Source organism: Muscardinus avellanarius (assembly GCF_963383645.1).
Source record: "Muscardinus avellanarius genome assembly, chromosome: 11".
NCBI lineage: Eukaryota > Metazoa > Chordata > Mammalia > Rodentia > Gliridae > Muscardinus > Muscardinus avellanarius.
The window spans coordinates 76893891-76916498 of NC_137797.1; the positions used below are offsets into that span (position 1 = coordinate 76893891).

The following is a 22608-nucleotide window of genomic DNA, read 5'->3' on the forward strand; positions in this document are numbered from 1 at the left end:
TTGGTGGTCAAATTCTAACACATGAACTTTGGGAAAGGGCAGTTAAAGGATAGCAGAAATACCAGAAGCAACAATACAAATACATTATTATATACATGTAATAAGTTTATGACATAAGGTATTCATAAACTAAGCATTTCTGATTGGTAGAATGTATAGGAACTCAAACTCTTAACCTTTTCATTCCTCTCTCCTTTCTCTGTTCCCTGTAGCCTTGTTAACTGTATCTAGCAGCAAACTGGGAAAACAGAGGGCGGAGGAAGCACCTTTGCTTTTTCTTCTTTCTAAAAGCCTTTGCCACTCTTATTCACTGACAGAAATGCATGGTTTTTAGGCCATGCCCCAATGAAGAAGAAAAAGATTTCTCTGAGCTGTTAACAAACAATCACTGCCAAAGTGTGCTATAACTATTTTCATTTTTTCTAGAAATTTAGTGTCTTGTTAGCAGGTATTAGGACTCTCATTACCTCAAAATTACAACAAATTAGCCGGGCGTGGTGGCGCATGCTTGTAATCCCCGCGCTTGGGAGGCAGAGACAGGAGGATCGCGCAGGTTCGAAGCCAGCCGCGTGCGCTGGCATAGGAGACCCTGTTTCCAAATAAAAATGTCAAAATAGGTCTGGGAGTGTAGCCCGGAGGTAGAAGGGCATCCAGGAACCCCAGTACCACCAAAAAAAAAAAAAAAAAATTACAACAAATTAAATGTGAGTGGGAAATGTATGGATAATGAGCTAGAGTTCATTATTAATTTTTCCTGCCTATCTAGTGGATTGTACTTTTCTAGTTAGTAAATGTCTTGTTCACTAGACACAGAATACAGTAGAGTGGAAAGACTTAAAAAGGTCATCTCCATGCTGTAGGGAAAATGTGCCACTAGAGCATAAATAAAGGTGATTCAACAGAAGGTTTTTACTTTTTTTTTTTTTTTTTGGTGGTGGTACTGGGGTTCCTGGAAACCCTTCTACCTCCGTGCTACACTCCCAGACCTAATATATATGTGTGTGTGTGTGTGTGTGTGTGTGTGTGTGTGTGTGTGTGTGTTTTAATTTGGAAACAGGGTCTCTTAATCCAGCGCGATCCTCCTGTCTCCTGTCTCTGCCTCCCAAGCGCGGGGATTACAAGCGTGCACCACCATGCCCGGCCTAGATTTTTACATTTAAAAAAATCATCTACCCTAGCCTGGCGTGGTGGCACACACTTGTAATCCCCACGCTTGGGAGGCAGAGACAGGAGGATCGTGCTGGTTCGGAGCCAGCCACGCTGGCTTAAGAGACCCTGTTTCCAAATAAAAAAGTTAGAAAAATAGGTCTGGGAGTGTAGCCCGTGGGAGTGTATCCCGGAGGTAGAAGGGCTTCCAGGAACCCCAGTACCACCAAAAAAAAAAAAAAAAAGAGAGAGAGAAAGAAAAATCATCTACCCTACCCTAAGAAGTTAGAAGTAAAGCCAGGCGTGATGGCACATGCTTGTAATCCCAGCATTTGGGAGACTGAAACAGGAGGATCACAATTCGAGGACAGCCTCAGCTACTTAGTGATAACCTGGTTCAAAATAAAGACTAAAAAAATATGGCTTGGGGTGCAGCTTGGAGGTAGAATGCTTCTGGTTTCCATCCCCAGTACCGCAAAAAAAAGAAGTATACAGTGATTAATTTTATAGTTATACTTTATATAGCTATATTTGTTTATTATAATTGAAATAGTTTCAATTAAATGGTAGGGCAAAATTCATATTTATAATTTATATTTGAAGTTTCAAATTTAAATTTTAAAGCAACTATTGTTAGTATAATTCTAAAAGAAAGTGTTGGTTAGGAAAAATAATATTATAGCTATTAGTGTACATCTTAACTTCATATTCTCTGAACCACTAACAACAATAACAAATGCTAGCTTCGCCTTTTATGCCTTCCTTTCTGGTATTTTCTCTTCAGTTATAAAATCCAAAGACACTTTTGGTTTTATACTGGTGATTGTGGGTCAGAGTTTTTAATCTCCTACAGAATCATTTCCTCTGTTCCTTTCATTAATGCCTTTTAAATTGAATTGAAAATTTTATATGTTAGTACAAATGCATCCCACTCTCATGATTCAGTCCCATTGAGGATGAACTCATCAGAGCTCAACAAATATTTATTGAAGCTTACTGGGCACCAGGTTTTTTCCCAAGAACAGAAGGACTAAAAATGAATAATAAAAGATTCAAGCCATCTAAAGCCTATATTTTGCTTTGATAAAATTAATAGGCACTCCACACAGTGGTAGTTCAGCAGTAAGTCCAGCAGAAAAGCTAGAACCTAGAGAACTTGGGATGTCACCCTCTACCAATAAGATCTGTGAAGAGCTTTGAGAATGTAATTTCGATGAGTCTAAATGACAGAAATGCACACTTCATGAAGAAAATGCCTTATAAGAGAAGTAATGGAGGGAGAAGAGTCCATACCCATGCAGGGAACAAGAAAGCTGATACAGCAATCAAAGCTCAGGATGTGTTGGAGAAGTACATTGTGAAATGACCTTGACCATCTTCTTTAGAGTTGATTTATGTAAGAGGTACATATGAGCTACTTGTCTAATTCATTCTGGTTTTATTCATGAATTCTAATTAATATCTTTTTGTGTAAATTTTTTAATTATTGAAGCAATGTATATTTTATTTTAGAAAACCTCTAAGATAAAGAAAAATAAGCAAAATAAGATAAAAATCATCTGTAACATTACCACTTTGAGATAACTATCTTACTCATGAATAAATCTTATTTACATAATGAAATCATGTTTATTCATAACTTTGTTCCTAGTTTTACACATGACATTTATCACAAGGATTTTATATGTCTTTGAGAATTTTCGAAAGCATCATTTAAAAAAATGTGCCAAATTTTACTTAATCACTTCCACATCATTTTGTTTAGATAATCCCCTGTGCCTCAGGAACTTAATACTGGAGCAGTTTAGATAAAACTAAACTTCTAAAGGCTTCAAATTATAGCTAACACTCTGAAACTACGTGAAGGACAAACTTCTCACCAAGCATCTTCATTAGAACCTGCCTCAGCTGAGTATGGTGGCCCATGCTTTTAATCCCAGCACTTGGGAGGCCGAGACAGGAGGATCGCACAGGTTTAAAGCCAGACTCAGCTACTTATTAGTGAGGCTCTCAGCAACTTAGTGAGACCCTGTTTCCAAACAAAGTATAAAATAGGTCTAGGAGGTAGACAAGCCCCTGGGTTCTGCACCCAAAAAGAGAACCTACCTTTGCTTTGAACAGTTGCAGGATAAATTTCTGGGAAACACATGTACTACCAAAAAAAAAAAAAAAAAAAAAAAAAAAAGCTTGTAGCAGCTCTGTTCATAGAGAGGTGGTTTTTACTTTGAGTCCCTTCATGTCTCCTATGACTATATAAACCGAATAAAAATGTGTGAGTGTGGGTGGGTGTGTGTGTGTGTGTGTGTGTGTGTGTGTACATGATGATGTAATGGAAGTTAGAGATAAAAGACAGATAAAATACTTAGCAGATAGTAGGTAAACAATTGTCAGTTGCCTGCTTTTTCCTATTCCTTTTATCAGGTAATCAAAGAAATGATTTTTCCCCTTTTTAAGATACATTCCCCAAGTACTGAATTAGGCTGAGTCTGTAAGATCAAGCACTCAGGTTGGAAACCCTTTGATCTAGCATTGGGGTTGCCTTAGCAATGAAATTGGATTGTACAACTGATCTGATTGATCATAATGAAATAGATAGTTAAAGTGAACACAAAATATAATTAGTCTGGAAAACATTTGATTAAGTGACCTCATATTGACAGGACCAGAGAGTGGCCATCTGTCTATGTGGTTAAGAGGTTTAAGAGTGCCATTAAAGAACAGACCTGTCTGTAAGAAACCTATAGCCTGTTTCACTTAATTGTAATTGAAGGAGTTATCGGTTTGCTCAAATGCTCTCTTTTTGGTATTTTTCTCCCTTCAATTATCTATGTGGGAGAGATGTGATGTTTCATTACTTGCTGAAAAGCCTGTATCAAGTTAATGGGTGTTTCAGCAGAGATGGAAGTGGTTGTTATAATAAAATGGTCTGAACATAGACAGTCTGTCAGGCAAGTGACATTGCTCAAAGCCAGTGGAAGCCATTCATCAGTACAGTTCATGGTTAGGACCCACTCAAAAGCTCTATCCAACAACTTCTTATTCAGATATATGGAAACTGTACTGTTGCATTTCCTTGTTTATTGGCAACCAGGAGCCAATTTTACTCAAAGCAGTATTTCTTCTGATACAGGTTTGTCAGTTCGTTTGCAAATAAATACAGAATCACTATTTGGGCTGTCATCTCACCATTCCTCATATGCCAGTCAAAAAGTACTTTCAAGAATAGCCAGTAAGTGAGCACATCAAATGCAAAAGCCTTTTGCAGCACTATATTAATAATTAGAAATCTTACAGTCTGTTATTACACAAAACACTTTAGCCCTCTTATTTCTTCTGAATAGTTTAAGAAAATCACTCTCTTCTCCCGGAAATAATCTTGAAGTAGATCAAGTAGAATATCTAATCCCTGCTATTAGAAAGTGGCTCTGGGAAGCATAGAAATCAAGACTTTTCCATTTTCATCCTGATTAAGAACAGTCTGCTTATTTTTGAAGAGCCTGTGGATGCTTCACATTTGCATTCTCCTGGGGGGCTAACTATGATGGTACCTAATATTTTAAAAAGCCACATTTAAAAATAGCTACTTGGTCATGATTTAGTAAGTGAATGAGCATTTTAAGTAATTTCTCAGCATTTGTAGGAATAAAGCTGGAAGTTTCTGCTCAGCCACATTTTACTCCAATGGCCTACCTTTCACTGAAATTTTACAGGCCAGAGTTTCAGGATGAGGTCATGTTTCTTTGCTGAATTCACACATTTCTTCATCTCCAGGCCTTACAATCTCTACCTTTTATCTAAGTTATTTATGTTCATGCTATATTTTTTCAACAAAATTATAAACTCTAGAACATATTTCTATAGTGTCTATCATATATTTTTGTATGATAAGCACCTGATAATAGTTGTTAAATGAACATATGAGTAAAAGTATCTAAGTATACACACATTATGTTGTAAAAAGTATAGAAACTGCAAAGATTTTTTTAATTTTAAGGGATTGTAAGAATTCCTTTTTATCAAGTGCTTTGTTCAATCTATTGCTCATATAACTATTTTAAATTAAACCAGATATATCTGCTCTTAACTATCTGTCAAGGGACTTGGAAATGTCCTTTAACACTGTTGATATTCTTCTCTTCTTTGACACTCTCCTCTCCAATGGCCTCTGAAGTTAGATTAGTGAGCTTCTCATCTTTTAGCTACAAACCCCTCCTATAGCTCCTCTGCCTCTTCCATTCCCTACAGTTTTCCCCAAGGAATGTCTTTTTTTTCCCCTAGCTATAATCTAAACTTTGGTGGTTTTGTCTAGTCAGGCCCAGTTTTAGAGGCGTCTTGTCATATCAGTTCTGATGAGGTTTCCTCTACGTCTTCAGCCCTGGACCTATTTTCCAAAGATTTAGTTATATTTTTTCTTTGCCATCCAGAAACCACTATCTGAATCACTGTAACACCCAACATTTCTAAAATATAGTTCCCTAATATTTTTTAAATATTTTATATTCTTAAAGAAAAGAGACATGTGGTTAAACTATGTCAAACAACACAGAAACTTGGAGTATAAAGCAATAGTCCCGGACTCATCATCTGCTCACTTTCTAACAGGCTTCTAGTTTTCTTTTTTTCAGTACTGGGGATGGAACCCAGAGATAGTCCCCCAGCAACACCCACAGCCCTATTTTTTATTCTTTGTTTTGCAATGAGTTGCAAAGGGCCTCTCTAAGTGCTAAGGCTGTCTGTGATCGTCTTGTCTCAGCCTCCCAAATGCTAGGGTTACAAGTGTGCGACAACACACTGGGGCCCTAACAGCCTTTTTAAAAGCACATCACATCCCAAAACCAGAAAATGACCTGAGGGACTATTCTCTCATATCCCAAGGATGGCATAAGACTGATGCTATACCAGATACACAGTAGAAAAGTTCATTTGTGACTTACACAGTATTCCTTAGGGCATTGTTGCTTGATTCTGTTACAAAGTCCCAGGAGACAAACTGCTGGTAAGAACCACTTTTGAGTATTTTAATGTATTTATAGTAGCTTTGTTTAATTAGTCAATGTAAAACGTTTTTAGTAGATTTCTGGCTATGATGGACATTAACATCTTTATACTGTCACCTTCCATTCTCTCTCTTTATTCTAATATAATTATGCCACTAGTTTCAATTCTTCTATTGGTTATCGTGTGTGTGTGTGTGTGTGTGTGTGTGTGTGTGTGTGTGTGTGTATAATACTGGGGATTAGACACAGAAGAATTCTACTTCCAAGCTATACCTCCAAAACAGTTTTATTTTTTATTTGGAAATAGTGTCTCTTTAAGTGTCTTTCTTATTTTTATGTGGAACATATTGAAAATGGCATACATTTAGACTGTGCTTGGTCCTCTCCCCCCTCCACTTCCCCTTTCCCCCCAATAATGAGTGTCCAGGTTAACCATGCTACATTCATACTTTTATACATATTCAAATGTAGCTCCTCAGTCTTCTTCCTCTTCTACCTTTCCATTTCAGCTTTGCTGAGGTTTCCCCTCCATTATCTGGAGTCTCTCTGGTATTCCTAATACTCCCTCGATTGGGCATATTAGAGAAAACATATGTCCCTTTTCTTTCTGTGCTTGGCTGATATCACTTAACAATGTTCTTCAGGTATTTCCATCTTCTTGTGAATGACATGACTTTGTTCTTCTTTATAGCTGAGTAGAATTCCATGTGTGTGTTTCCATAATTTTTCAATCCATTCATCTCTTAATGGAGACCTCGGTTGGTTCCATATTTTGGCTCTTACAAATTATGCTGCTATGAACATGGGTATGCATGTGTTACTGTAGTTCTCTGATTTTAACCCATTAAGTTTCTGAAAGCCTCATTATATTATTGATGCTGGCTTCAAATTTGTGACCAAGTGTGTGCCACCATGCCTGGCTTATTGTTTACCTTTTAAATATTCAGATATGTGTGTGTGTGTGTGTGTGTGTGTGTGTGTGTGTGTGTGTAAAGAGAGAGAGAAAAAGAAATGGATGAATATTATGTATGGGTGTATATAGAGATAGATAAATTTTGCTTTTATTTCCTATTTCATCAAAAGTAGAGGATTTTATTCCTCACTAATTAAGGTAAAAGTATCAATTCTGCTCCTTACCTCTATCTCCTGACTTTTGTCTTCTGACTTTTCCCAATCTCTTGTACTCATCTCCCAACTTCTGTTTCCCATCATTTTATATTACCAATGTGGGTATTTCAATTCTCTTCAGCAACCACAATTAAATATTTCATGTTTTTGCTATGGATTTCATCTAAAATTTTAAAATCTATAGTATTTATATCTTTATGACCAAATAAATATTATCTATGTGAGAGACAGAGCATTATTATCTTTAAAATATTTTGTTTCTGAATTTTCTAACTTATAACTATTTTTTTTAATTGTCCTACATTCCTTATCTAAAACCAACTCTCAGCGGTGCACACCTGTAATCCCAGTACTTGGGAGGCTGAGATAGAAGGACTGTGTTCAAGGTCAGCATACAGTTGATCCTGTTTCAAAATAAAAAGGGCTGGGTGTCTATGTAGCTCAGTGGTATAGAATGGCCTATGGTTCAATCCCCAGTACCTCCATCATTATCTTCTAGTCTCCAGACTCTTCTGGATCCATCTACATTAAGTCTGAAAGATAAAGCCAGTATAAATATAAAAGGAATAAGAAGTTTTACTTAGAAGTTAGACCTTATAAAAATGTGGGAGGAATTGGAAGAGTGAATTTTTACAGCCAGAGGACTGGTGAAACATTTATTAATCTGTTGAGGCTTCTACAATAGAAGTAGTGGTGAAGCGAGAGCTCATAAGAATCCCTGACACTGAGTGTTGTGACTTCACAAAAATAATGACTTCACTCTTGGATCTCTGAGTTTTTTACTCATTAGTTCAACTCTAACACAAATCCATACATAGGGAAAAGGTTTCTGAGAAATTAAACCCTGTAGTCCCGACCATTAGAACTAGAAGTTGTTACTAATGACATATGCCCCACTGTGTTTTTTCCCAGAACTTCTTTCCTAAAGTTCTCCACAAGCTGAAGTACAACACAGTCTGTCATATATTTTTAAAGTATCATCTGGCTGCTATGGAATCAGAATGCACTGCAGGGAATAAAAATGGAGCCAATGAGATTAATTAGGTTGTTCTATCAGCTCAGGTGAGAGATGATGGTAAAATGAACTGGAATGGTGAGCATGAAAGTTAGAAGTAATCATTACATTCTGGATAAGTTTGGAAGACAGTGGTGAAAGGATTTGCTGATGGATTTGATAAAATGTGTGAAAGAGAAATTAAGAATTAATCTAAGCCAGGCAGGGCAGCAGATGACACATCCCAGTACTGGAGAGGCTGAGACAGGAGGATTGCAGGCCCAAGGACAGCCTTAGCAAGCAGTGAGGCTTTCATCAACCTAGTGAGACCCTGCTTCAAAATAAACAATAAAACAGGGCCCGGGAGTGTAGCTCAGAGGTAGAATGTCCCTGGGTCAATCCCCAGTACCACCTAAGTAGTTTTTTTGTTTTGTTCTTTTGCCTGAGTTATTGAATGGTATAACCATTTTCCAAAATGGAGAAGACTTCAGAAGATGAAATTTTGTATCCAAGTGGAAATGCTGAGGGAAATTCAATATGCGGGTCTGGATTAGAGAAGAGAGGTATGGGAAAAACATGTAAGTGAGACAGGGCATTGCCTATAGCTGCTGAGCAAAGTCCAACAAACATCTATAGTCAATTAATCTTTGACAAAGGTGCCAAACTCATATGCTGGAGAAAAGATAGCTTTTTCAACAAATGGTGCTGGGAGAACTGGCTATCCATTTGTAGAAAGTTGGAACTGAATTCTTCTCACCGTGCACAGGAATCAACTCAAGATGGATCAAAGACTTAGAAATTAGACCAGAGACTGTGAAGTTATTAGAGGAGGGCATAGGCTCAACACTCCAACATATAGACACAGGCAGTAACTTTCTCAACAAGACTTCCAAAGTGCGGGAAATTGAATATTCCGTTTTATAGCACTTTTTCCTTATCTTAAAGAGGAAATATTCACTCAAATTCATTTGAAAATGTTCACTAGAAATATGTTAAGTTCTAATCTCTGAATTGTCTCTATTTTTTCAAAGTCAGTTCTTCAGATAGTATTTTTTATTATTCTCTTAAATATTATAACCGTTTGTCAATTTTTGACTATTTTTAATGCATGAGAACCTATCTGATTACTATCTTGTTATTCCATCTAAGTGTATGCTTACACCTCTTTCCTGCCTTAGTTTTTTTTTTTTTTTCAGACTTGGCAGGACTCAGTGTGGCATAGAGTTTTTCACTGGTACTTGATGTAACAAATCTATTCATTCAACAAATGCTTATGAATCTCTAACCATGGGCTGAGACTTTTTGTGAGGTGTTGGAAATAGGAGTGAAAAATAAGCAAGGTTTCTACCTACATAGAACTTATCCAAAGAAACAAATACTAAGCTAACATCTTTAAAAAGTATTATCTCCAAGCCATTGTGAATGAAAGCTTGTTAGGGTGAAGGAAATGTATTATATATTTATTGTGGTAGTAGTATATATGTGTCAAAACTCATGAAATTGCTGATGATTTTCTGTGTAAATTTTCATCAATAAAGCTGTTTTCTTTTTAAAAAAAAAAGAACGCAAAATTAATATGCACAAGACATACATCTAGAAATCTATAAAATATTAAAGAAAAAAAGCTGGGCATTGTGGGCACTCACCTGTAAGCCTAGTAACTTGGGAGGTTGAGACAGAAGGACCATAGGTTAAAAGCTAGCCCCAGAAACTCAGCAAGACCCTGTTTCCAAATAAAAAATCAAATAGGGCTGGAGGTATGGCTCAGAGGTATAATGCCTCTACTTTCAATTCCCAGCACCACAAAAAAGAGGAAATATACCATATGAATAACCTCACTGTCATAAAACCTCAAAAACATAAAGATGTTAGTTCTCCCTAAATCTATATATAGAATCAACGCAAGCCCTCTTTCTCCATTTATTTTTTGTTATTTAGTTTAATTTTGTTTTGTCGAGGGAAGTTTACAAACTAAACCTAAATTTTAACTGAAAAGACACAAATTGAAAAGCCAAGATACTTTTAAAAAGGGGATAAAATATAAGGACTTTCTCCAGAGTATGAATTAAGTCAGTGTAATGTTTGTGCAAACTTAGACCTCCTTAACTCCCCACAGTGTTTTTAAAGTCTTGCTATAAGTATGATCAATTCAAACTAAAGGAGAAATATGGAAAACTATGAATGACAGGTGATTTAACATAGCCTCTGGAGTCAAGGAAAGAATCTGTAAAAAAAAAAATGACTATTACTGTGAGACACACACAGGTGAAAGGTTGTTAATAAGCCAGGTGATGGCATAAGAAAGAGAAAGAATATTCTAGGTAATTAGGACAGCTTATGTAAAGACTCTGAAGAGAAAAAAAACAGATGATAAAATAAGATACTAAAAACAACAAAAAGCTCACATTTTCCCAATCTTCTTTGTCTCTCTCTGGCATTTCCCTCAAACATGGCAACTTGACATGCGCCAACCTGACATGAACACAGGGCACACCAGACGAGCTTGTATACCCACTGAAAATAAGCATTTAAGAAGACATGCTTTATTTTTTCTCCTGCTATTTTCCCTAATTAAAATACTATAATCCTTTTATTAGAGAAATTCAAAACAGCTCCCAAGGTTATGAGACTGCAACTAGATATAGGGATACAGTTTGCACATATCAAAAACTGAGATAAGCCAGGTACTACTTTCCCTCTGAGGCCTAGCTTCATTCCCAATTCTTTTTTCTTTTTTTTTTTTTTTCTCCCGGGTCTGGGGATGGAACCCAGGGGCATTTGACCTCCAAGCTACACTCCCTGCCCTATTTTTTATTCTTTATTTTGAAACCGGGTCTCACTGAGTTGCAGAGGGCCTCACTAAGTAACTGAGTCTGTCCGCGAACCGCGATCCTCCAGGTCTCAGCCTCCCAAATGCTGGGATTACAAGCGTGCACCACCACGCCCAGCTAAGCTTCATTTCCAATTCTAATTCAGAAAATTCAGAGAGTTTCAAAATTCCATAGCTAACAAACTAAGGAGCTATAATTCACTCACATTAAGATATATACTAAGATATTCTAACTACTAGGCAATTTCTGATTGACCACATATTTGGTCTTGAGAGGCAGCATACTCTGAAGAAAAGAGAACTGGACCTAGAGTCGGAGCTCTGGTCTAGCACATGGACTTGAACAACGCATCTGCTGTCACCACACTCTTGTCTATCATATAGCGTTAAGAATACTTACCTGGTTGCTGTTAGGACCAAAGAGTATAATGAATCTGTGCATTTTTAATACCAGTCATTAAACCCATAATTTTTTATACTTTTATTCTTGGTGCATTGTAATTATATGTCATAGTGAGTTTCAAATTGATAGAAACATAACAAACACAGGCACATTACTTGTATATATTAATTTCCTGAATATAAACTATAAAGCAACAAAACAATTTTCACTAAATCTGTAATATTATTATCCAACTTGTATAGAGAGAATTTTGTGGTTTCCAAAGTCTGTCTGCATGTATTATCATATTGTACCTTCAAAATATTTATTGTAAAATCAATTTTCCTACATGAAATTTCAGATAAGATTTTATAAACAAATTTAGCATAGCTCCTAAAAAGTAATATGATTCTCATATTCCCTGAACTCTCACACCTAAATGTTGAAAGCAGATCCCCAGAAGCTCAATAAAAGACAGAGGAAAATGACCTTGTGGTTAAAAAAAAAAAGTGCTATAGATAATCTAGAAAGCAAATAGCCTGCATGTGGCTAATCAAGACTTGATTAATTGTTTTGAAGATCTTTAATTGCCTGCTGTTTATCAATATTATTTAACTGCCAGTGCATGGGATAGTGATATAAATAAAACAAGTAGTATTTTATGAGAAATGATGTCATACTTTATTAACAATAAATAGTATGAAAAACAGTACTCTAATATGACTCTGCCACTAAAAATAATGTGCTCATCTTTAAAAGAAGTTGGATTATTTTTCTTTTTAATGTATTCAGTATAGGAATAGCAACTAATTAGTTTTCTTTTAGTGTAAAAGGGAGAGGGTCAAAGTATTTTTAGGGTCCATTTTAGGTGTAGATGGTTCTAAGTATTTGCACATTTTATTATTGTTCATAACACACAAGAAAGAGTATTTATCACTCAAGTGTCTTATTCTATAACTACATTTAATTTTATAAAGAAATAACTTGTTACTTTCTAAAATAACCCTGTGAATGCTCATGGCTAAAACCAACTTCAGTTGGTTACCTCTGAAGCAGTGGTCTATGGGCATCATAAGATGTGCCTAGTCTTCTGCTGCCAAACATGAGGGAGAAAAATAAAATAAGACACTGACATATATAAGTTTTTTAAAAATTCATCCATTTTTTCCTTGTTTATTTTTTGGGTTTTTTTGTTTTTTGGGGTTTTTTTACTTGTTTTTTTAAAAAATGACTGCTTCAGAACATATATGCTTTCTAGAAAATTGATTCTTAGCAGTGTCTTTTTTTTCTTTTAACAATTTTTTATTGAACATAAATAGTATACATTTAAACTATATTTGGTGCCCTCTCCTCCCCGCCCCTGTTTTCCCTTCCCCCCTCCCACCAATGGTTGTCCAGGTTAAAATTATGTCATATTCATAATTTTACACATGTTCAGGTGTAGACCCTCATTAATCAAGATAAGCCTTCCTCCTCTCCTATCTTTCCATTCAAACTTTGCTGATATTTCCCCTCCATTATCTGGAGTCCCACTGGTATCCTCTGTGTTTCCTAGTTTGGGCATATTAGAGGGAACATATGTACCTTCTCCTTCTGTGCTTGGCTGATCTCACTTAACATAATGTTCTCCAGGGCTTTCCATCTTCTTGCAAATGATATAATTTTGTTCTTCTTTATGGCTGAATAGAATTCGATTGTGTGTATTTCCCAAAATTTTGCTATCCATTCATCTGTTGATGGAGATCTGGGTTGGTTCCATATTTTGGCTATTACAAATTGTGCTGCTATGAACATAGGTATGCATATGTTGCTGTATTTCTCTGAATTCAACCCCTTTGGAAAGATACCCAGGAGTGGTATAGCTGGATCATATGGTGGATCTATTCCCAACTTTCTTAGGAATCTCCACACAGATCTCCATAGTGGTTGAACTAGTTTGCATTCCCACCAACAGTGTAAAAGAGTTCCTCTTTCCCCACATCCTCGCCAGCATTTGTTGTTGTTTGATTTCGTTATGCTTGCCACTCTGACTGGGGTTAGATGGAATCTCAGTGTACTTTTGATTTGCATCTCCCTGATGGCCAGTGATGTAGAACATCTTTTCATGTATCTATTGGCCCTTTGTATCTCTTCTTTTGTGAAGTGTCTATTTAGTTCATTTGCCCATTTCTTGATTGGGTTGTTTGTTTTGCTAGTGTAGAGTCTTTTGAGCTCTTTGTATATTCTGGATATTAGCCCTGTCAGAGTGGTGGCTGGTAAAGATCCTTTCCCATTCTTTAGGCTTCCTCTTTAGGTTATTGATAGTTTCCTTTGATGAGAAGAAACTTTTTAGTTTGATACTATCCCACTTGTTTATTCTTGCTTTAATTTCCTGAGCTTTTATTTTAGTATCTAAGTTGATTTTGATCCCTGGGGTATGAATGCTATTCATATCTGTCATTGGATAGCTAAACATCTTTTGGATTTTCCATTTTCTGTGTTATGGGACAGCATGTAATATTGTGAGTTGGCTGTTCTAAATGTGGATAGTGAAAATATTCTAATTGTCCCTAAGGAATTAAGAAACTAAATATTTTTTCATTCATTCATATATATATTTATATATGTACATATATGTGTGTTTGCATGTATATTTAATGAAATGATTTTTTAAACATTTATTTTTATATTTTATATACTGTACCTACTTAGTATACCATTAAGGTGTTTATGAGTAAAACTAAATTATATGAGCATATACAACCTATACTAACATTTCTAGAAACCTTTATTCAGTAATTTGTTCAAATTCATTAGTTCTTTTATGAAATAAGATGAAATAGCTTTTGTTTCTTAGTTTTTCTGTTTTCTGTATATCAAATTCAGTTGGATGATGTAAAATTAGTTTTTGTATGTGTGTGTGTGTGTGTGTGTGTGTGTGTGTGTGTGTGGTACTTAGGGTAGATCCCAGGGGCTTTCTACCTCTGGGCTATACTCCCAGACCCATTTTATACTTTATTTCGAAATAGGGTCTCACTAAGTTACTGACAGCCTCACTAAGTAGCTGAGTCTGGCTTCAAACCTGTGCAACCCTCCTGTCTCAGCCTCCCAAGTGCTGGTATTACAGGCATGTGCCACCATACCTGGTGTAAAATTAGGTTTCAACATACCTAAAGAAAATATCCAAGAAATGATTTTTTTTCTATTTTTCTCATTATATAATACATGAAAAATAGTATATACATATATTTATTTCTGGTAGTAAGGATTGAACTCAGTGGCACTCTACCACTGACCTATACCTCCTGGCCCTATTTTATTTTTTAATTTGAAAGATCTCACTAAGTTGCGGAGTCTATCATCAAACCTGTAATTTTCCTGTTTTAGCTTCCTAAGTACTGGGATTATAGGCGTGCACTACTGCACCTGGCTATGTGGCATGTGTGAAATAAATGATGTCTGCATTTATATTATACAAATGTTCTAATTTGTATAAAAATAAAATATATTCAGTTCATAAATTGTAGATTACATTTTACTTCTTCATTTGTTACTTACTGGGTATATAAGTAGATGTGTACTATTAAATAGCTTATAGATGAAGCTATTTATTTTACTAGATCTTTGGATTTAATTAGAACCATGAACCAAATGGATACACCTTCTGATACTCAAGCTCACTTTCACCTTAGAGTTCTACTGACCCTCATCCAAGTAGAAATTTTTGTATAAACAAATCAAAATTAGGACAAGAGAAAAATGAAGCAAAATGGCAAAATAGTGATTGTCTTCCAGCTTCCTCTCCTACAAACATGTCTAAACAACTACCCATTCACAAAAGCTAAGGAAATGAGGGGAAAGAACACTGTGTATGGTTCTGCAAAAAGAAGAAAAGATGCATCAAAGAGGATTGGAAGGACAGGTTTACTTTACCCACATCACCCCTCCCTGAATCCCAGGCAGCAGTGTGGAAAGACATGCTGTCCACTTGGGGAAAACCAGGGAGCCATCTTAGGCCTTTGCCTTGGTCCCTAGAACTAGGCTCAACAAAATAGAACTCAGCACCAGAAAAGTCTCCTCAACTTCCCTGGGGTCATACAAGTGCTAACAGTCTTTGTAAAACGGGCTCAACCTCTAGCCTGTATCCCCATCAGCTGACAGACTTCAGAGGCCTTGGGTTCTGGAAAATCTCAGGAGCAAGCAGGTCTGAGGGTTTCAGATGCACCCAAGGTTCTTCACTAGCCTCAGTGGCACTGCACCAATCATGATGGTCCTGGGTTTAGGGTACCTCCTAGTAATATGACAGGGCAGAAGCACAGGCATAGGGATTATTCTGAATGACCTGTCTTGAAAATCTATGGACTATAACAAAACAGATCTAAAATGGAAGTTTATAGCAATAAATGCATACCTAAAGAAAGAAGAAGCTGGGTGCAGTGGTATACATCTATAATCCCAGTACTTGGGAGGCTGAGACAGAAGAATAGGAGGTTTGGGCCTAGCCTCAGTAACTTAGCAAGGCCATCGGCAACTTAGTGAGACTGTTTCAAAATAAAAAATAAAATCAGGCTGAAGGTGTAGCTCAGAGGTAGAATGCCCCTGGATTAAACCCCTAGTGCAATGAAGGAAAAGGAAGAGGAACAAGAGGAGGAGGAACAGGAGGAGAAGGAAGAAGGTTCTCAGACAATAGCTGCTACTATACTTAATGTGGAATATTAAAGTTTTGCTTTTAAAATTTAGAAACTGACAAGGATATCTACTCTTGCTTTTTCTGTTCAAGATATTACTTACTGGAAGCTCTAGCCAAAGCAGTTAGGTAATAGAAAGAAATAAAATATATACAAATCAGAAAAAAATTTAATTTTTCAAGGATATTGTCTTACATAGAGTACACTAAAGTTTTCATCAACAACTGTTAAAACTAATAAATTAATAAAATTCCAAGATAAAAATTTAACATATGAATATCAATAGTATTTTTGACAAAACTGAACTAACTGAAATATAAATAATGAAAACAATACCACATAGAATACATATAAAAATAAAATGTTTAAAAATAAATTTCACCAAGGAGGTGAAGATCCATACACTAAAATCTTTCAAACGTTGGTGGAAAAAAATTGAAGAAAACACAAATAAATGGAAGATATCTTATGACCAGGGATTAAAAGAACTAATATTGTTAAAATGTGATCTATGGATTAAATTCAATTCCCATAAAAAATCTAATGACCCTGATATGATTTACATTATGATATGAGGCTATAATGCATCCATAAAAGTATATTTTAAAAAATTGGAGCTGGGCTTGGTGGCGCACACTTGTAATTCCAGCATTTGGGAGACTGAGACAAGAGGATCATGGTTTGTGGCCAGCCTCAGTTACTTATGAGGCCCTTTTCAACTCAGTGAGACCCTGTTTCAAAATAAAGAATAAAAATCAGGCTGGGGGTGTCGCTCAAAGGTAGGATGCCCCTGAGTCCCATCCTCAGTACCTCAAAATAAAAAAACTGATAATATTCTTCATATAACTATAAAAAATAATCCTGCAATTTGTATGGATCCACAAAATCCCCGAATAGCCACAGCAATCTTGAACAGAAGAAGGTAAACTGGAGGCATTATATTGATATCATACTTCTATTTTAGTCAGCCTTTTTATTCCTGTAAGAACAACTTAGAGAAAGGAAGGCTTACTGAGGCTCATGGTTTCAAAGGTTTCAGAGCATAAGGCCAGCTCTGAAACATGAATGGTAGTGGCAGGGTGCACGGAGGGAGGCTTTTCTCACATCATGGAGGCCAGAGAGAGGGAGAAAATAGGGCCTGTGGGCATATATAGTACTTAATAACACCCCCCTCCTCTAGCCATGACCCTCCTGCTCATGTTACCATCCAATAAATATTTTCAAATTATAAATCCATCAATGGGTACATTTTTAATTTATTAAGAATAATTTACTATATAAAATGAATTAATTATTAATTAAATTGATTAATCTCATTACTAATGAGAGTAAAGCCCTCGTGATGTGAATATTTCACCTCTGCACATGTTTACATTGTCAGTACATGAGCTTTTCTAGGGAATATTCTATATTCAAACCATAACATTATCTAACTTCAAATGTTACTTTTATTACAAAGTAATCAAATCAAAATAGTATTTGCATAAAAATTGACTCATAGGCCAAGGAAACAGAACAGAGAACCCAGGAATACATCCATGTATTTTCAGCCAAATTTTTTTTTTAACAAAGTATCCAAAAATCCATGATACTCAAACTATGGGATCAACCTAAAGGTTCATCAGTGGCTGAATGGATAGACAAAAATTTGTGGTTGTAAAGAATGGCAAACTTCTGTTGTATGTGACAAAACAGATCAACCTGAAGGGCATTACTTAAATGAAAAAGCTAGATGCAAAAAGACAAATATTCTTCTTGTCACTTATATATAGAATCATGTTAAATGATGAAATGTAATCCCATTTACATAGCAATCATGAAAGGTTAAATTGTGGAAATGGGAACAGGTTAGTGTTTGGCAGGTGTTAGGGAGTGTTTTGGGCAATAAAGAAATGGGCATGGCAGGGAGTGGTGGCCCATTCCTGTAATCCCATTACTTGGGTGGTTGAGACAGAAGGTCAAAGGTTCAAGACCAGCCTCAGCAACTTAAGGAGACTCACAACCTAGTGAGACCCTGTTTCAAAAGCAAACAAACAGGTCTGGAGATGTAGCTCAGAGGTAGAAAGCCTCTGGGTTCAATCCCCAGTACCACATAAAAGGAAGGAAAGGAGGGAGGGAGAAGCAGAGGAAAAGGGAAGGAGAGAGGGGAGGGAGGAAGAAAAAGGGAGGCAGGAAGGGGCGTGACTGTGTGAGGCAGCAGGAGAAAGCCTGGTGAGGGTGCTGTTCTCCATCTGGACTGTACAATGTCAGCATCCTAGTAATAATATTGTGCTATAGTTTTTCAAGATATTACCACTTGGGGAACTAAGTAAATGTAATATAAATGGATCTCTCTGTGTTATTGCTTACAATTGCATGTGGAAATACAGTTATCTCAAAATAAAAGGCTGAAATAAAGAAAATTTTAAATTCCCAAACTAAAATCCGCAGAAAAATAAAAGTAAAGAATACAGTTGCACAGTTCTTCCTCCCTATCCTAAATGGTAGCAAGTAAATAAAGTGGAGCCTTGACATATATATCTTTCATAAATGGAATCTCAGATGATTTAAGGCATTTTGCTACATAGGAATTACTTGGCAAATCTCCTTAAAAGGTGAATAATTGCTCTATACTGTATATTGATGCTTTAAAACTTCATATTTTTATCATATTTCTATACCATATACCAATATTTACTTGACATTGTTTCAGTAATTTCTCTCACTTTCAAATTTTATTACTGAGAGTTTCATTCCTGTGAATGAATTATCACTTTTTATAAATAGAAGTAATTCAGAAAATAAATGTGAAGCCATTAAAATAAGGTATTTACCTGCTATGACCTACATACCATCTCACTGGTGGCAGATATATGTTGGTAAACACTGTCCAATGTGATGGTAAATTCAGACTTTCAGAAATCTAATTTTCTTAACATAAATCTCAATTTATTTTATTTTATTTTTTTTGTATGTGGTACTGGGGTTCCTGGAAGCCCTTCTACCTCTGGGCTACACTCCCAGACCTATTTTTACATTTTTATTTGGAAACAGGGTCTCCTAAGCCAGCACACGCAGCTGGCTTCAAACTGTGCCACCCTCTTGTCTCTGCCTCCCAAGTGCAGGGATTACAAGCGTGCGCCACCACACCCGGCTAAATCTCAATTTAAATGAGTGATATACTTAGTGAAGGCAGAAATTGTCTTGACATGTTTTCTTTTCCAGCACTTAGTACTTGGCACGTAACAGGTATCCAATAAATATTGAATGCTATATTGATGAATGAAGTATATTTTAATATTCATCCTGTAAAGTGCCAACTAGTAATAATAGTTAAATAATAAAATAATACTCAAACTGAATATGAAACTACATTTTGGAAGGCATGTATTTGTATCCCCAGTCTTCAAAATGTTACATAATACAATGCATAGCGCTTTCACTAAACTTTAAAGAGTTTATTTGTACATGAAAGAAAGTGTGCTGTATACAGGGGGGTGGGCATAAGGCAGTATAAGAGAGTGTCTGGTGACTGGAAAAGGGGTAAGAGAGAAAAAGTAATGATTGCAATATAACCTTACAACTATGTTAAGAATGCAAAAAAGGACTAAACTGAAGACTAAATATAGGAAGGGAAGTTGTTTCAGTGGAGAAAACTGTGTAACAGTTAACTTCCAAGAGATTCTAAACATTCGCCTCATAGATTTCTTCCAATGAAACTCCCTTCTAAAGCTTAAACCTCAACTGGCTTTCTTTTGTCCATGCACTTAAGAAATGACATAATCAATTTTATGCATCATTTGGGATAGAAGAAAAGACTGTATAAAGCTGAAATGAGCATAGCACTCTGGATGCATTCATGATCAGAGGTTCATCAGTTAGGGAGGCCCCTGAAGTACAAATAAGCTGTTTTATAAAACCTCTGAAGCCTTAGTAAATGGAAGCAGTCCACAGTAGCTATGTGTCAGGAAATCAACGGTGTGTTGATTTGGCCACTAATAATTATTTTGTCAGTAGGAAATACTGGCAGTAGTAATTGACTCTTGGGAAAAGGCATCAGAGAGCCAAACACATGCATAGTTCAGAAATAATGTTAAAGCGTTAATGTTATAAAATACGTATTTTGGACCTACTACCTAATATGATGAATCTAAGAATTTTTGCATACTGCTTTGCTGAAGGAACTCTATCAAGAAACAAATGAGTGATGACTTAGCATTTTGACTTTTTACTTATGTATTCATTAATTTATCTCTTTCAAAATTGAGCACCAGAATCATAAGAGGAATTTAAAAAGAAAACAAAAGTAATATATGCTTCCATGTATTTGGAGTTAGATGAAACTTAAAATAAATTCTGCAAGGTTGACTGAGGGGAAAGAACTCAAAAGAGCATCTGGACTTACCTTCATCAAGAGGGACTCCATTCGACCTGGCCGCTGCATCACGGAATGTGCTGATGTGGAAATCAAATAAGGAAAGAGCACCTTGCCTCAGCACGTGGAAGCTTCAGTCATAGCAGGGGGATATCAAGATGGGAATAGGCACATATGGATATTTTGGAAGCCTCAATGGTTCAGAATCTTAATCAAACCAAAGGATCCAGAATTACATAATATCCCTTTGCTTCAGCTTTCTCAAATATTCAACATGCTGTCTGCATGGCAAGATTTTTTGAGGGTTTATTGAAGAAATAGATGTGAAACAAGGTGAAAGTGGCATAAACAATCTTTACCCTTAAAATGCGCTAATGCGTGAACCATATTCCCATATATGTTGAAGATGAGTTCTGTACTAGTCATGTCAGGTTATGTTATGCTGATAGTAATAAATGACCGTAACATCTCAATGACTGCAAGCAACCAATGTTGGTTTCTTGCTCATACTCCATGTCCATCCCAGGTAGGTATGAAATGTATACCATCCCAGCCTCCCTGAGGAACTCAGGGTGGGCTTTAGAGCCTGTGGAATTGTCAGTTGTTGTGATAGGGAAGTGTACGTGTGACTCACATACTGCATTTTAAAGACGCTGCCTAGAATTGAAGCATATCATCCCTAGTCGGATTAAGAGAGTTGCATGCCTGCATCTTAACTCGAAAGCACTGGAAAACTGTAATCCTAGAGCATAGAGAGCTGAAAGTATTTGGTGAGAAGTACCTATAACCATCACATTTAGTGTCCAGTTTTTATAGTTGAATGACGTTTGCCACAGAGATGCTTTTACATGTTTCTACTGTTACTGATACCACTACGTTCTTTCTGTAGAGCTTTTAACAACCAAGTGACTTTATTTTATATTTTCTCACTTTCAAGCATTTACTGGCATTAAACACTAGTATCCTGTAGCAGAATATTCTAGTTTCTTTAAGAGAAAACACAAACAAATGTATGAAATGTTACTTTTGTTTTCTTTGTCAAACAGACATTGATGAATGCTCTGATGGCTTTGTTCAATGTGACAGTCGTGCTAACTGCATTAATCTGCCGGGATGGTACCACTGTGAGTGCAGAGATGGCTACCATGACAATGGGATGTTTTCACCAAGTGGAGAATCGTGTGAAGGTCAGTACAAGGAGATGTAGAGTTCAAGAACTTTTAACTTAGAGACCATACAAGATGTACATAGTGAACAGTGTTTTAATATTTAACTCATTAGTACTTTTGCTATTCATATATATAACAGTAATTTTGAAACATGTTAACATCTAACTTTTGCTTGTTAATTATTATAATTTACTTTTGCTTTTTTGTGGTACTGGGGGTGGGGGGTGAAGCCCAGGGGCTTTCTAACTCTGGGCTACATCCCCAGCCCCATTTTATACTTTATTTGGAAACAAGGTCTCACTAAGTTGCTGAGAACCTCACTAAGTAGCTGAGGCTGGCTTTGCACCTGTGCAATCCTCCTGTCTCAGCCTCCCAAGTGCTGGGGTTACAAGTGTGCACGACCACGCCTGGCTGATAATTTACTTTTAGATAAAATTTGTGACATTAATATCACTTTTTTGTAAATAGTAGAAACTGTTGAAAGACGTTTAATTATGATAAAGCCCTATTATCATGTAAACTTTTTAAAATAGAAGCATGCAAAAATATTTTTCAAGATAGGTAGAGAAAGAAAATAAGAGAGCAAAATAGAGCAAAAATGTGATAGAAAAATATGATGATACTGGTGTAGCCAAGTGCGTGCTATTCTGGGATATTCCTGACATACTGCTTGCCTGGCAAAGTAAGAACTGTTTAGTGAATGTTGAATATTGGCTTCATAAGATGTAGTCCCTGCATCCAAGAAGTTTTTAATCTAGTTGGACTAAAAATTCAATCAGATTATATTTAATTATTTACCATTAGCTTTGAATTGTTTTCAGTAAAATGACAAACAACTCTACTCTTCTACATTCTCTGTTAAGGGGCATGATTTTAGAAACCAAGAAAAGCAGCAGAATCTAGTGAATAATTGCCAGAAAAATAACCAACACTGAAATAGT

At 36.2% G+C, this 22608-nt stretch overlaps 1 protein-coding gene across 1 annotated transcript in view; it reads left to right on the forward strand.

The window, feature by feature from the left end:
* Nucleotides 1-22608, forward strand: part of NELL2 (neural EGFL like 2) — a gene marked incomplete at its 3' end in the record, with an annotated part of 418867 nt that overhangs the window by 371807 nt on the left and 24452 nt on the right. Inside the window, exon 16 of the mRNA XM_080706086.1 lies at nucleotides 21545-21685. Within this exon, the coding sequence (XP_080562212.1) occupies nucleotides 21545-21685 (141 nt within the window). The remainder of the gene's footprint in view (nucleotides 1-21544; nucleotides 21686-22608) is intronic.